Source organism: Sceloporus occidentalis, unplaced genomic scaffold (genome assembly GCF_023333645.1).
Source record: "Sceloporus occidentalis isolate IW3139 unplaced genomic scaffold, rSceOcc1.0.p SCAF_182, whole genome shotgun sequence".
In the NCBI taxonomy this organism is placed as follows: domain Eukaryota; kingdom Metazoa; phylum Chordata; class Lepidosauria; order Squamata; family Phrynosomatidae; genus Sceloporus; species Sceloporus occidentalis.
Genome location: NW_028317162.1, coordinates 669,918 through 682,666, shown reverse-complemented (window position 1 = coordinate 682,666; position 12,749 = coordinate 669,918). Strand labels below are relative to the sequence as shown.

General features: G+C 41.8%; 1 protein-coding gene across 2 annotated transcripts in view; it reads right to left on the bottom strand.

Moving 5' to 3' along the window:
* The window catches only part of LOC149278728 (protein sidekick-2-like), an 89,356-nt gene that overhangs the window by 25,107 nt on the left and 51,500 nt on the right, over positions 1–12,749 (bottom strand). For both annotated transcript variants that reach the window (XM_089501774.1, XM_089501775.1), the window contains 7 exons: positions 10,115–10,198; positions 8,719–8,913; positions 7,929–8,045; positions 6,476–6,643; positions 4,137–4,239; positions 2,141–2,317; positions 1,441–1,577 (listed from right to left, as the gene is read on the bottom strand). In XM_089501774.1, coding sequence (XP_089357900.1) covers positions 1,441–1,577; positions 2,141–2,317; positions 4,137–4,239; positions 6,476–6,643; positions 7,929–8,045; positions 8,719–8,913; positions 10,115–10,198 — 981 coding nt within the window. The remainder of the gene's footprint in view (positions 1–1,440; positions 1,578–2,140; positions 2,318–4,136; positions 4,240–6,475; positions 6,644–7,928; positions 8,046–8,718; positions 8,914–10,114; positions 10,199–12,749) is intronic.

Here is a 12,749-nt window from a genome sequence, read left to right as displayed (position 1 = left end):
ATGACTTTCAAGAAGTTGGGAGAAAAGACAGTCCACCCCATCTGTGACACCAATTCCCGTCCATCCCCGGTTATCATCACCTTCTTGTCTTACAGGGGACACTCCAATGACACAGGTAAAAACATCTTTGGGTTTTTTTTCACGCACAAGTTCGGAGAGAAGATAAATGAAGTCTACGGTGTATGGAAATCAGAGAGGGGTCTGCTCTAGGGGTTTGGTCCTTTGGGGTGTTAGATAGGATATAAGATCTGCATATGATATGCGCAGGCAGGCGAAAGACATGCTAAATCTCTCTGAAGGAGCCTCATAAATATGGAATAACAGCTTGCAAGGCAGAGATGCCTGCAAATAAGATAGGGTTTGGTTAACACCTTTGTGGCCATATAGAAGGAACACATCACTGGCCCTTCTGGTTGCAAAAGGGTTAATACACTATGGTAGTAACTGTTTCACCTGCTGCGGGGATCCTATATATATATATATATATATATATATATATATATAATATCATATTGTTAATAGACTCAATTGTATTAAAGAATCAGTATTTAAGTGCCAGGTTTGGATCTTGAGATACCGAGTCTTAAGGGGGAAAAAAAAAAGATAAAAAAAGAGAAAAGTGTCAGAATAAAGTAACAGTGGCATTGAAAGGGTTAGTGTCATGATCTGCTTTGCTATTCCGTGCCGCGTCTTGATGCTAAGCCATCTCCAGGACGTGCTTATCTGCACAATACAATGTAACCCGGTGCTGTGGTTTTCATACCAAGTAAGTTTGTGTGCCATAAAAATGGAAAAATTCAATTTGCAGGGAAAAAGGGAAGCAGGCGCGCGAGTGTGAGCGGGGGGGGCGCCTTAAAGGAGCAATGAGATAAAATAATATGGTTATTGCTGCTTTTCCATTACATTATGGGGAAAAGGTTTCTTTTAACTATTTCTGTGTGTGTGCAGTATAGAAAAAAACCTTCTAATTTAAGATACGTTGGGCTACAAAAAGAGGGAGAATTATGACCTAAATGCTGGTTTGAAAGGGACGATGTGTAATATTGACTAATCACACACACACACACACATATATATATATATATATATACACACATATATATAGGGGTAAGCCATTCCCGGACTCCACAATGCTTTCTATATCTCTAGATGGGACTCGGAGTCTCCGGGTGAAGCTCTATTCTCTGGATCACCTTTCTCTGGGCAGGGCAGTGGTGTTGGCCACACCCATTCCATGCCCACTCCTCAACACGAAAGGATATCAGGGCCTAGCCCCGCCTCTATGCATGATAAGTCCCGCCCACACACTGCTATTACCACCTGCAAGCATGATTAGCACCTTCACAAAGGCCAGCCATCAGAAGAGGGAGAGCTCCGGGAAGTCTCTCTTGGTAGGATCCCAGTTATGGATATCTTCCCCATGCTTAAAAGTCCACTTACTGTTCTCGGAGACTTCCAGAATATACCGGATTAGCGGGCTGTTCCCGTCAAAAGGCCTGGCCCATGTCAGATTAATGGCTCTTTGCTCAGTGGTGCTTAGCAGGGCCACTGGGTTCTCAGGAGCATGAGGGAGTTGCCTGCAAAAGCCATGAATTCAACCTTTAATGTATCTCTTCCTTTAACAAACCCCGGCTGATCACAAAAACTGTCATCGTTCACCCTGGAAGGGTAAATGACTATTATAGCTGGAAACGACTTATTTTTAACTAAATATCTTCACAGGTGTACAGAGGCCCTTTATCACTCCCATCACTCCTTAATCACTCCCATCACTCCTGTGTTCCAATGGCCCATTATCACTTTCCATGAAAACAGCTCAGTGACCCCAAACTTTTGAACGGTACTTTAAGTACAAACAGGACGTGGAGATATCACAATACACATATCTGGCACATCCCCAAAGTTGGGATATCAAGCAGCCAGCAACGAGTCCTAAAAATTAACATTTTAATAGATTTTTTGCAAATTTCCCTAGTGTTTTAGATCCCAACATTGAAGGTATTGTACTGACTCATGGAAAAAAAATTAGCATAATGCTCTCGAATGCTATTTTGTTTAATCGAGGCGGTATTTATGAAGCTGCACTTTAATTACATCTGACCCTCGCTGGAAAGTAGGAGTAAAAAAAGAATGCCTATACCTGACCCGCAGGTGCGCATTTCTGGAGTCATTTCCTCCCACGGATAGGACGCGGCAGGTATACGTTCCAATATCCCCGGACCACGTCTGCGAGATTTGCAGGGTGCCGTTCTTGTCCAGCTGGATCCTTGGAGAATTCTCTAAGTTAATAGGGACGCCATCTTTCTCCCATGAGTACCTGGGGTAAGACAGGAAAGGTCAGCGCATGGTGCCCATGGTGTTTACAAAGCCCTAACTGGACCAATACTGAGTCAAGGTGATACACCTAGAGGAACCTCTACTGCAACCAACGAGAGTGATAGCCATGTCAAGTGGCATCAGCCATGTTTTCCGTGTTATTGACGGGCACATGTCAAGTGCTGCCCCCTGCGATATGTGGCATCTTTAAACCAACAGACATGAACTTTCCATGAGCCATGTGTCAGTACCATGTGAAAAGTGTGTCCTGGAAAACATGGTCAATGTTGCCACCCTACAACTAATGGAATGATCAGAATTCTACATAAAAATGCCCATTTTGCCCAAAATATGGCCCAGTATCCCAGGATTTATACATAATGGTATACTGAGCTGTACATAATAACCAGTTTAGGTATATAAGAGTCTAGTATATAAGTGGAAGTTTATCTTCTGAGCTAAAGTAAGTGTGTGTTGAGTTTGTTTGGGTTACTTGTGGAACCGTTTGACTCTCATGCATGAGTTGACCTAAACGAGCCCCCCCCCCTCCATTTTACAGAACTCCAAAGATGGAATTAGCAGTTTTTGTGAAGTTCCACTTAATGTATCAGAATTTTCTCTTTAGGCTTCATTGCCACTTATAGGGGAAAAAAAGCAAATGCGTCACGTACTTAGTAATACTTAGCACTGGTGGGATGGGGGGGGGTGACATTCATTGTAAAAGAAAAAGATTTCAAAACAAGGGAAAAAATACCAAATTCGCACAGTGACAAGAAACCTTTTCTTCTACAGTAACTATTAAATAAAAAATTACAAAATAAAATATTAATAGCTTGAAGGAGGAGGTTTTGGGCAACAAAAGATAATGATGTATGATAATACAAAATAGGGTATTGCATAAAGAATAGGGTTCTCTCTGAAGATGTAAGGGTTACATTTATTCTGTCTGCCAGGATCCCTCGCCCACCCTTTCAATCACACCGACGTCCCGGAATGCACCGGGAGAAGTTTCTGCTTGAAATGATACATATGCTGTAGACATGGGAATTAATATCGACCAATAAAATATTCACCACGGATGAAGTTAAGTAAGATTAATTTTTTAACTCCTATTAAATTTTTCACGGAGTTCACTGTGGGTTTTCTCTCCCCTCCCGCTGTCAGCAACCAATTAGGAATGTTTAATTTTCTCTCGTTATTTAAGGGTGAAATAGAAAAAAAAAGAGAGATAAGATTGTGTTAATTAGGCTCGGGTCCTCTTGAGCTATGGTCTGGTTAAGGAATTCGTGACCCTAAATTACAGCTGATTTGAGCCCCCGTAGGAATCGTTGCTTCGTTCCTCTACAGAAAGATAAAAGCGATGGTGACGGGAGAGGAATGAAGTTGGGGATTCCTAAGAGTATTTGGCAGCCCTTACACCCCACTTTAAAATGGCATTCCCACTCACACTAACTCCCTTACACTCTGAACCACTTTTACTCACGCCCCCTCTCACTCACTCTTACGCACTTACTTACTCTCATTCTTGCACTCTTTCACTCTCATTCTCACTCACGCTCTTTCACTCTCATTCTCACTCACTCAAGCTCTCTCACTCTTTCTCTTAATGTCAACCTTTAATGCTTTTTCCTAATGAAAAGCTCTAAATCCGCCTAAATCTGACCTCTATGTAAAATTTCCTAAGATGCAAATTCATAAAGTGCCAGAAACAAGAGCAGTTTTGTACCAAAAGCTACAGAAGATATGAGACAAACTTTTTACAATGGCTACGCTATGCTATGGCTACGATGTAATAAAGGGGGCGACAAACTGTGACTTGCCTGATGGCCACGCTGGGATCATGTGACACGCCGCACGACATGGAAGCTTTGGTCCCTTTAATTACGCTCTGGTCTGTAGGAGGATTGATGATGCGCGTTCGAGCTGAAAGAATAAAGATAAAAATCTATAAACATTGACTATTTGGTCACCGCCAATCTGTAATGATAAATATGTATTTCTGCCCCCCCCCTTTTCTATCATAAATAGTCCTCTCCTCACTCCCAACGCAAAATTTGCTCATCTGCTTGCTCTTGATCATGAAACTTTCCGTCACCATCATCCACATCATCTCAACCCCACTTCTTGAGACTCACTCACTCACCCACTGGCTCCATGGACCATTAGCTTCCTCTCTACTCAACTACTGTCTTTTGTCCACTATATCCTCCCTCACCACCTTTCTCTCACACTCACCCCTCTTTACTGCCTCTCCCCCTCCCCTCCTGTCTCTTACGCTCCCCTTTACCATCTTTTAGACTCATATTTAACACCCATGTCCCAAGTTATTCCCTGTTTCCTTCTCATTTCTGTTTCCTTCCTCCATTACACTCGAATTAAATGACTCCTCTAATAGAAGCAGAACCACATTAAATAAGCAGTTTATTTGCAAGCGAGGCTGGCGGCAGATTAACGCATCCCCACCAAACCCCTTCCAGCTTTATGGCGGGTAATATCTGGACTGACCGCGCCACCTAACACTCATCAACATGTTCTTTTCACCAGAAACATGAAAGACGGGCTTGATGGGCTCCTAACTCGCCCTTGTATCTTGTGTTGTCTTGAAGATAAAGTCACAGGACAAGCTAATTTTCCTTCTGTCATCAGACACAATGTGCAAAGATCAGCTGAAGCATTGTGATTGTGAGAGGCTTGGGGAAGAAGACAATAGAACACAAAGAATCCAACGGCACATTGTATCCATGGCCAAGAAACAGCTCCCTGAGACTCGCTTAACCCTTTCTGGAGGACAACGGGGGGGGGGGGAGACTCGTATCGTGTGATTTATTGTCCAACGTTTACGGAGAAGGTCACAGCACTTTATCTCAAGACATGTAAAGCTCCATTTCTTTTGTCTCGCCTTCAAAACAATCATATTTCTGATCGAGACACTTCATTCCATCGTGGCTCGAGAAGTAGAAATTGTTCCGCAGTTGCTAGGCTGGGGAATAAAGAAGAAAACGCGCACCACCTGCTACCTGCATGTGTGAAATCTAAAAGCGGCGGCACTGTGACATCCTCCTGGGTTTGCGAGCAAAGCGCCGCGCCGCGTCGGAAAGGTTTGTTGGTTGTCTGTATGTAGCTCCAAAATGTGTCTGTCTTTAAATAAATATATACACGCAATAAAAAGATCTATTTAAAAGGAGTACTTCTATGAGCAGAACTACCGGCCACGCTACTTTCTATGGACTAACCAAATGTAGCTATGGAATCTGGAAAAAATGTCTTATAATCGAGGTTGTCTTTGATTCAGATCTCAGATCCGTGCTGCTGGTCCTTCCCCCGACTCCTACGATAGCCCCCCCGGACACACTATATGCCTGCGTTCATTCCAAGACTTGCCAAACTCTAAACTGCAAGCCAATGAGCGGACACACGTAGGCGCGGGTCACGTGAGTCATGCAGAGGTCAGGTGACCTGGCCGCCAAGGAACGCTCCTTCACGCGATCTCCCTGCCTATCAGTCTGCACTCTTTAGAGAGAGATTTATAGGTGACGGGTAGACAAAGGAGCCAAAATCCAAACAATTAAACGATGGTTATAAAACAGAGTGAAAAAAATATAAGGGTTAACAGTTAAAAAATCTTTCTGCAGCTTTAGAATGTACGAGTGTTTGTGATCGTGACTGCTCCTGACACCCAGTCTTTCCAATTTTGTGAAAGACAAATATCTCCGGACCCGTCACTCCTCGTGTGTTAAAATTGATGCTCCCCACAGGCTTCTGGTCTTTAGTTACTCGACATGACATGATATAATTACAGTTTTTCTCAAAGCCAAATTTAATCAGAACAGTTCTCGTACGAGGGACGGTTTCCAGAGTTGTCATGGTAACCTGGCAGCACCAAAATGGTCACCTGGCATCACTGACGTGGTCACTTGGCAACCACCAAGCGTATAACGTTCCACAGGACGATATTGATAAAGAGTGATTCTGAAGCAAAGTTCTCAATGTGGAGCAGTCGCCATGGAAACCACTTGGATGATTTTGTGACTGCTCTACATGTAGCACCATGACCCACAGTGGCTCCTAAGAAATATGTCTCAGTGTCCACCACCCTGCAGCGTCTGTCGTTTTCACCCAAACTAGAATCTTTCTTAGTCTGAGAAGGTTCATTTCTTACCCCACACGATAATGTCGGCGGACGCATCGTCGGCACCCCTGGAGTTGGTGGCGGTGCAGGTGTAGGTTCCCATGTCCGATATGTGAGTGGGGCTGATGAGCAGGCTTCCCGACTCTAAGAGGGTGAATCGTGGGATCTGGACTGATCCACTGGCCAGGATCTGATCACCTACAAGAGAGGACATGATATAACGAGGAAAAAGACCCCGGCCTCGCCATCACCAACTGGATGACCCCAGAAATCACAGGCAAACTGTATTTGTAACTTTTCTGCTAAAACATCATAGAACCACCAGCTCTTTAACGTATAATAATCCGCCATTTACTCAGAGATGACGACAGTCAATGTGCTGCAAAGAGTTTAAAGCTCTTATAGTCTCAATGTCACATCTTGGTTTTGGATGAAGAGGTTAAATTTTCCACGAATTTGGAAGGTTTAAAGATATTCCAGTTGCCATGGTTCCGATTACCGAAACACAGGCTGGTTACCACCCTTAGATGTATGTATCCGTGTGCATCTGTTTGTGTATACACACACACATATATATAATACGACCCGGAGTTCCGACTTTATTCCCGGAGTTCCGATGAAGCTCCCTGTCACCCCACCCCCACCTTGTGAATTTACAGCATCCATCCCGATCCTCGATCTCATTCTGAAGCCTTAAAAGGACTCGCGAACATACACAAGAGACATCAATAACGCAGACAGATCAGAACCGTTATCACATTTAGACATCTTTAGAGATGGGAAAAGGTTTATATATATTTGAGGCTGAATGGCCAGGAGTGTGTTAGCACTGACAAGCTGCACTTCTAAAACATCTTAACCCCTTCTCTGCCCATCCTGTCATTTATACAAACAGGGTCTGGGATTACCTGTTTACGATTCATCTACACAGGGTCTGGGATTAGATGCATATCATTCATACACACAAAATATGGGATTACCTGCATACCATTCATACACACAGGGTCTTGGATTACATGCATATGATTCATCCACACAAGATCTGGGATTACTTGCATACCATTCACACACACTGGGTCTGGGATTGCTGTACTTGTGTATTATCCATACACCGACTATTGTAGCAAAACATAATCATCATTTAGGTAAAGTCAAATAGTCTTTGGGGGTTTCATGTGGTTTCTAAGAGCCAGTGACAGGGGAGAACTGTGTACCGTTCACAGAGGCTTATATTATAAATCATTCACATGGTACCTATCATTCCCACACTGATTACCGCCCATAGTCCCTGAATATCATTCATAGACTGCAGCACATTATTCACATACTGTCTGAAACCGACAACCCCTCCACTTTATCCCCCCCCCTCTATAAATATAGCTGAGATTAGATAACACAACTGATATCTTTCCCAGCAATGACCATCCATCAGTGTCCAAAGTCATGCAAAAAATATGCCTGCTCTTTGATTTTGGTATCTTACCTTTCTGCCAGGTTATGGCTGGACGCGGGGCCCCTGACGTCTCGCACTGCAGAACCACGGCAGTGCCGTCAATCACTGTGCTGTCGAGGGGCCCTTTTGTGATGTTTGGAGCAATACCTATAGTTGGACACAAATGACAGCTTAGATACAAAGTGAACAAGCACATAAACAGAGCATAAAACAACTGTGTACGGGGGCCCAATAATTTTTTAGATAGAACATCAGAAACTCTTATCTTGGGGTATTTGAAATTTTAGAATTTTAAACCAACATATACCCTTCTTATAAACTGGGGTGAATACAACTCATTGGAGATTATTCGAGTTATTAGGAGAGAAGAGGCAGACGTTTATTGGTGATGGCCCTTCATAATATAGAGTGAAGTCAATAAATTGAAACATTGACTCCCCTGCTAACTCCCCCTTTAGTGAACAGATTCCAATGTCTCAGACCTATGTTTCCTCTTTAACTTGCAGCAGGAGAAATCATCATGGACCCAGTTGACGACAACTTGAAGCTGGGAGGAGGTCAGCAATTGGTTAAATCTCTGAGCATTTAATAAATGTATTAATGCGAGAGCATTTTTATGCTCTAATAATGAATGTAAAATTCTCATAAACAACAGTTTTTTGTTAAAATGAGATCTGCCTTAACAGCTTCGTTAATGACTAACTCTGATATTACCGTCCTTAACCATGAGCTTTCTGGCTCCGCGCTCATCTGTTCCAGAATATAGACTTTTAATAGCTTAGCGGTTACAGAATGAGGGAATCTGGAGGAATGGACTTACTGGTGACAGCCAGGTAAGTGGAAGTTTGCACCTCTCCGGCGTTATTACGGGCAAAGCACTGGAACATCCCCGTGTCTTCTGGCATCAACCCGCTTATCCTCAGGTTGCCCGGTCCGACCAGTCGGAATCGGGCGTCTTTACGGAGATCAATCAGAGCTGCGTCCTTGTACCATGATATGGTGGGTGGAGGAACACCTGGAACGTGGACAAGATAGCGGTGAAGTGTCATTAGGGAAAGGAAGATAAACTGAAAAGTAAAGATAGGTAGGATGATGTAAGAAGTTCTCCACTCATATGGAATCGGAAGGTCCTGTACGTCTTTTTTAGCTCCCACTTATTTCCGGTTTAGGGTAAGCAGGAGTGTCTAACAAAGCCTGAAACTCAATCTCCCTTAACACATGGCCCATTGGCAAAAAATATGAAGAACGTAAGTGAAAGTTTCATTGAAGGGGCCAGACTGGTAAATGAAACGTTTGAATGTTCTACTGCCTCTCCTTTTGATTTTGTCTTGATAGCTGCAATGATTTTTTTTTGTATTTTAGGATACCTGAAAATGTGATTGTTCAGGATGGGATTAAGGGCCACTCCATGGGTTCTGGATGGAGCCAACACAGACTCTTGGACAACTGATATCGAGTCACAAAATATTATTAGCTATGGAGACCTGGTCCTCTTTCCTATTCCTCCCTATACTCAACTCTAATGAATTCTGCCGAATCTATTACATTAAACCCACTGTCTTTATTAAATGCTAATCTAGAGTCAATATTTATTAGTGAGAGATGAATCAAGGGATATAACCTTTACAAGAAAGAGGTTAGACCCAAAGAGAGACAAATTAAGGAAAGAAAGATTGAGGGAATGCAATAATAGGAAAGTATGCAATGAAATTTGCCAGCTGAAGAGAAAAATCCACATGGTATCTAACAAGTAATGTCTCCTGGGTACTTAACATAGCGGAGCATATTAAATTATCTCTCAGAGACTAAGGCGTCCCTTCTATAGGAAAAGACAATTTATTTTTCTAACTGCTGGAGGGGCTGTCTCTCCCTTCTCAGAGTAATTATATATACAGCACCAGTAGCTAATTGCTACCTTGTACTTCGGAGATTATTACTGCCACGTGAACATATACTGTTATACAAATGGACTCACTAAAGAGTGGAATTATCTTTAGCACCCAAGAAGATCTAGATTAGAGGTTGACAAAAGCATCAACGAAGAGTGGGATTCTCTTCAAGAGCTGGAGGTCCTAGGAGGTCCTAGGTTAGAAGTTGGTGAGAGAATCAAGGAAAATGCTTGAAGTTCTATGTTCTACTTTCACCAGCTACCTGTGGCTTAGTAGCTACTATCAAACCAAATATTCCATGATTACCAGTCTATTCCGCAAACTTACCCTTGGCTTGGCAAGGAATCTCTACCACCTTCTCCATCTCGGCTGTTAGGTGTCTCTCTGGTTCCTTCACAAACTGAGGAGGCTCTGAAAAAAAAGAAAAAAGATTAGGTCAATAATTGTGACTAATATCAACATCGATGCTTCAGTTAGTAACAGATAATTACTGACATGTAGGGTTCTACTAAACTGCGTAACATTGTTTGATTAACGTTAAACAACATGTAATACATATAAAAATAATGCCCTTCGAAAAACAATATTATTTAACTGGACTGCTTGGTTTTTTTTTTGAGCCAGGCACAGCATCTTCTCCTTTAATAAATAATGCTACAGTATCACCTTGTAGATCAAGGGGTAAGCAACAGGGGAGCAACCCACAATGCTCTGCCAGTATAGAACATCACATTAATCCTATTTTAGACTGAGACGGTAATTACAAACCTGATATGGTGTCAAGATAAATACGATATAATAAAAAAAAACAACATAATATATAATAATAATAATAATAATAATAATAATAAACATAATATGATATATATACATATGTGAAAATATAATATATTTATTAAGAAAAAAATACAGGAAATGTTTATAATAATATATCGGCGAAAAGAAAACAAAGATATGATGAATACAGTATGTTGTATGTCATCTGGAATGTGGTAGTTCTCCTTTTAAAGTATGAAAATTATTTCACCCCTCAAAACATTTCCGAATCTATATTTTTTTTACTTATATAAATAATAAATAATAATTCATAATTAAAATGTATTTATATAAAAATCAACAATAAAGTATATTTAAACTGTAGCAAATTATATAAATTTAAATGAAAAAATAAATAAATGCAGCATAAATAAGGCACAAATCCACCTAAAATAGGTCCTGCAAGTGCTTGCCCCCCAGCTATAGCCCCCTTGGGAAAATAAAAATGCCTTTCCAGTTATGGATATGGAAGGTAGCAGCCGATATTATAAATACATTTTAAGTAAATGTAAAATCCTAAATGACATAAAGAACCACAATCACGTCAAGATAAATAATATTTAACATACGTACCTTTCGCCCCCCCCCCCAAAAAAAAGCCCAATAGTTTTGCCCTGTTTAATGTAACAATATTGCGATATAAATGTAGAAACATTCTATTTCTATAATGGGAATTAGGCGACAATAGTCGGTATTTTTCCTGATATGTGCAAAGGAAATAACGTTAAAGGGAAATCCGCAGAGGTTGGATGGTGGGGAGTCTGAATATATGACAAAAACCAATATTGACAAGTCCTGGCTGCTTAGCCAAATCTGTAAATATGCGCATACACAACATGCATATTACACGTGTAAATCAGATTAGCGGAGGGCTGTGTACATGTCATGCAAATATATATTTTTCTCCTCCATGATAATATTGTATTTTGTAATTCGGTAAGCAACAGGGATTTGCTAATTAGAAATGTGTCTCAATTACTGAGTTGTAATCAATTAAGAACCCAGCGGAGGCTGCCACGCGTCACTGACGGCATTGGGTTCTGTCCGCGCACGGATAATTGGAACGGACAGTAGCGGAATCCCTGGTGCATACAGAGAGGAAGCTCTGTGCATATTGGAAATGCTGCTTTCTACTTCTACAGTGCAGGATTTAAAGCCGCTATGGCTTTACTGAGAGGGTAGTAGACAAGCGGAACAGCCTCCCAGCAAATGGGGTAGAGCTAATACAGTGATGGAATTTTCGGATCATCTAGTCTGCTCGTTGCTGTAAAGACTCAAACCTTGTTGGTCTCATCTTATCGCCTATCCCATGCATGTTTAAATCCCCTCGCTGTATTACCCTCTACCACTTCTGCTGTGAGGCTGTCCCACGTATCCACCATCCTATGGGCTCTAGCACTATTTGGCGCTCTGCTTTAAATGCCCAGTTCAAATCAAGCTCTTATGCACCGTAAGCTTCAATAAGGCAAAATCCAACTGCTCGCTCTGCCCATTAGTAAAGCAAGCCCTCTGGCTCTCTGAGATGCGAGGAGCTGACGCTCGCTCAAGAGGACTTATCTGCTAAACCGTAACACGTACAATAACACAACCATTTACTCGTGGATGGCGGAACATAACCTCTCTTTCTCTAAGGGGTGCGTAGCTATTATCAGCCGCAGCCAAAAGGACAAACTGAATGCATCCGTACGAAATTTCGTTGGATCTGCTTATAATAGATTTTTCCTGCTTCAGCGCAGCCCGTGTGCCCAACGCGCCCCGTGAAGTGGTATTCGAAAATTTTAGTGTTATTATTCCCCGCGAACAGGGGGATTTAGAAGATGGAAAGAGTGTTTTCTTCGCAAAAAATGATTGGAATCTCATCAGGGCCGACTTCAAGAAATAAAACGGCGCTCGCAAATTGTGTGCCGGCGAAAAGAACGCTCGTATTTTCATCGAGAATGAGAACAAAAAAAAAGTGGAAACGGTAAAAAATTTATTAATGCAAGTGTGGGTAGATTAAAGAATGAATAATGTTTTTTCTCTCCCAAACAGGACTCCCAAAAAATATTGCTGCTAACAGACATCGCTAATGAACAGTCACAGGGCTTATCAACCAGGTCTTCAAGAGGTCCTCTTATGAAAATGTACAGATCTCCAAAACAAAACA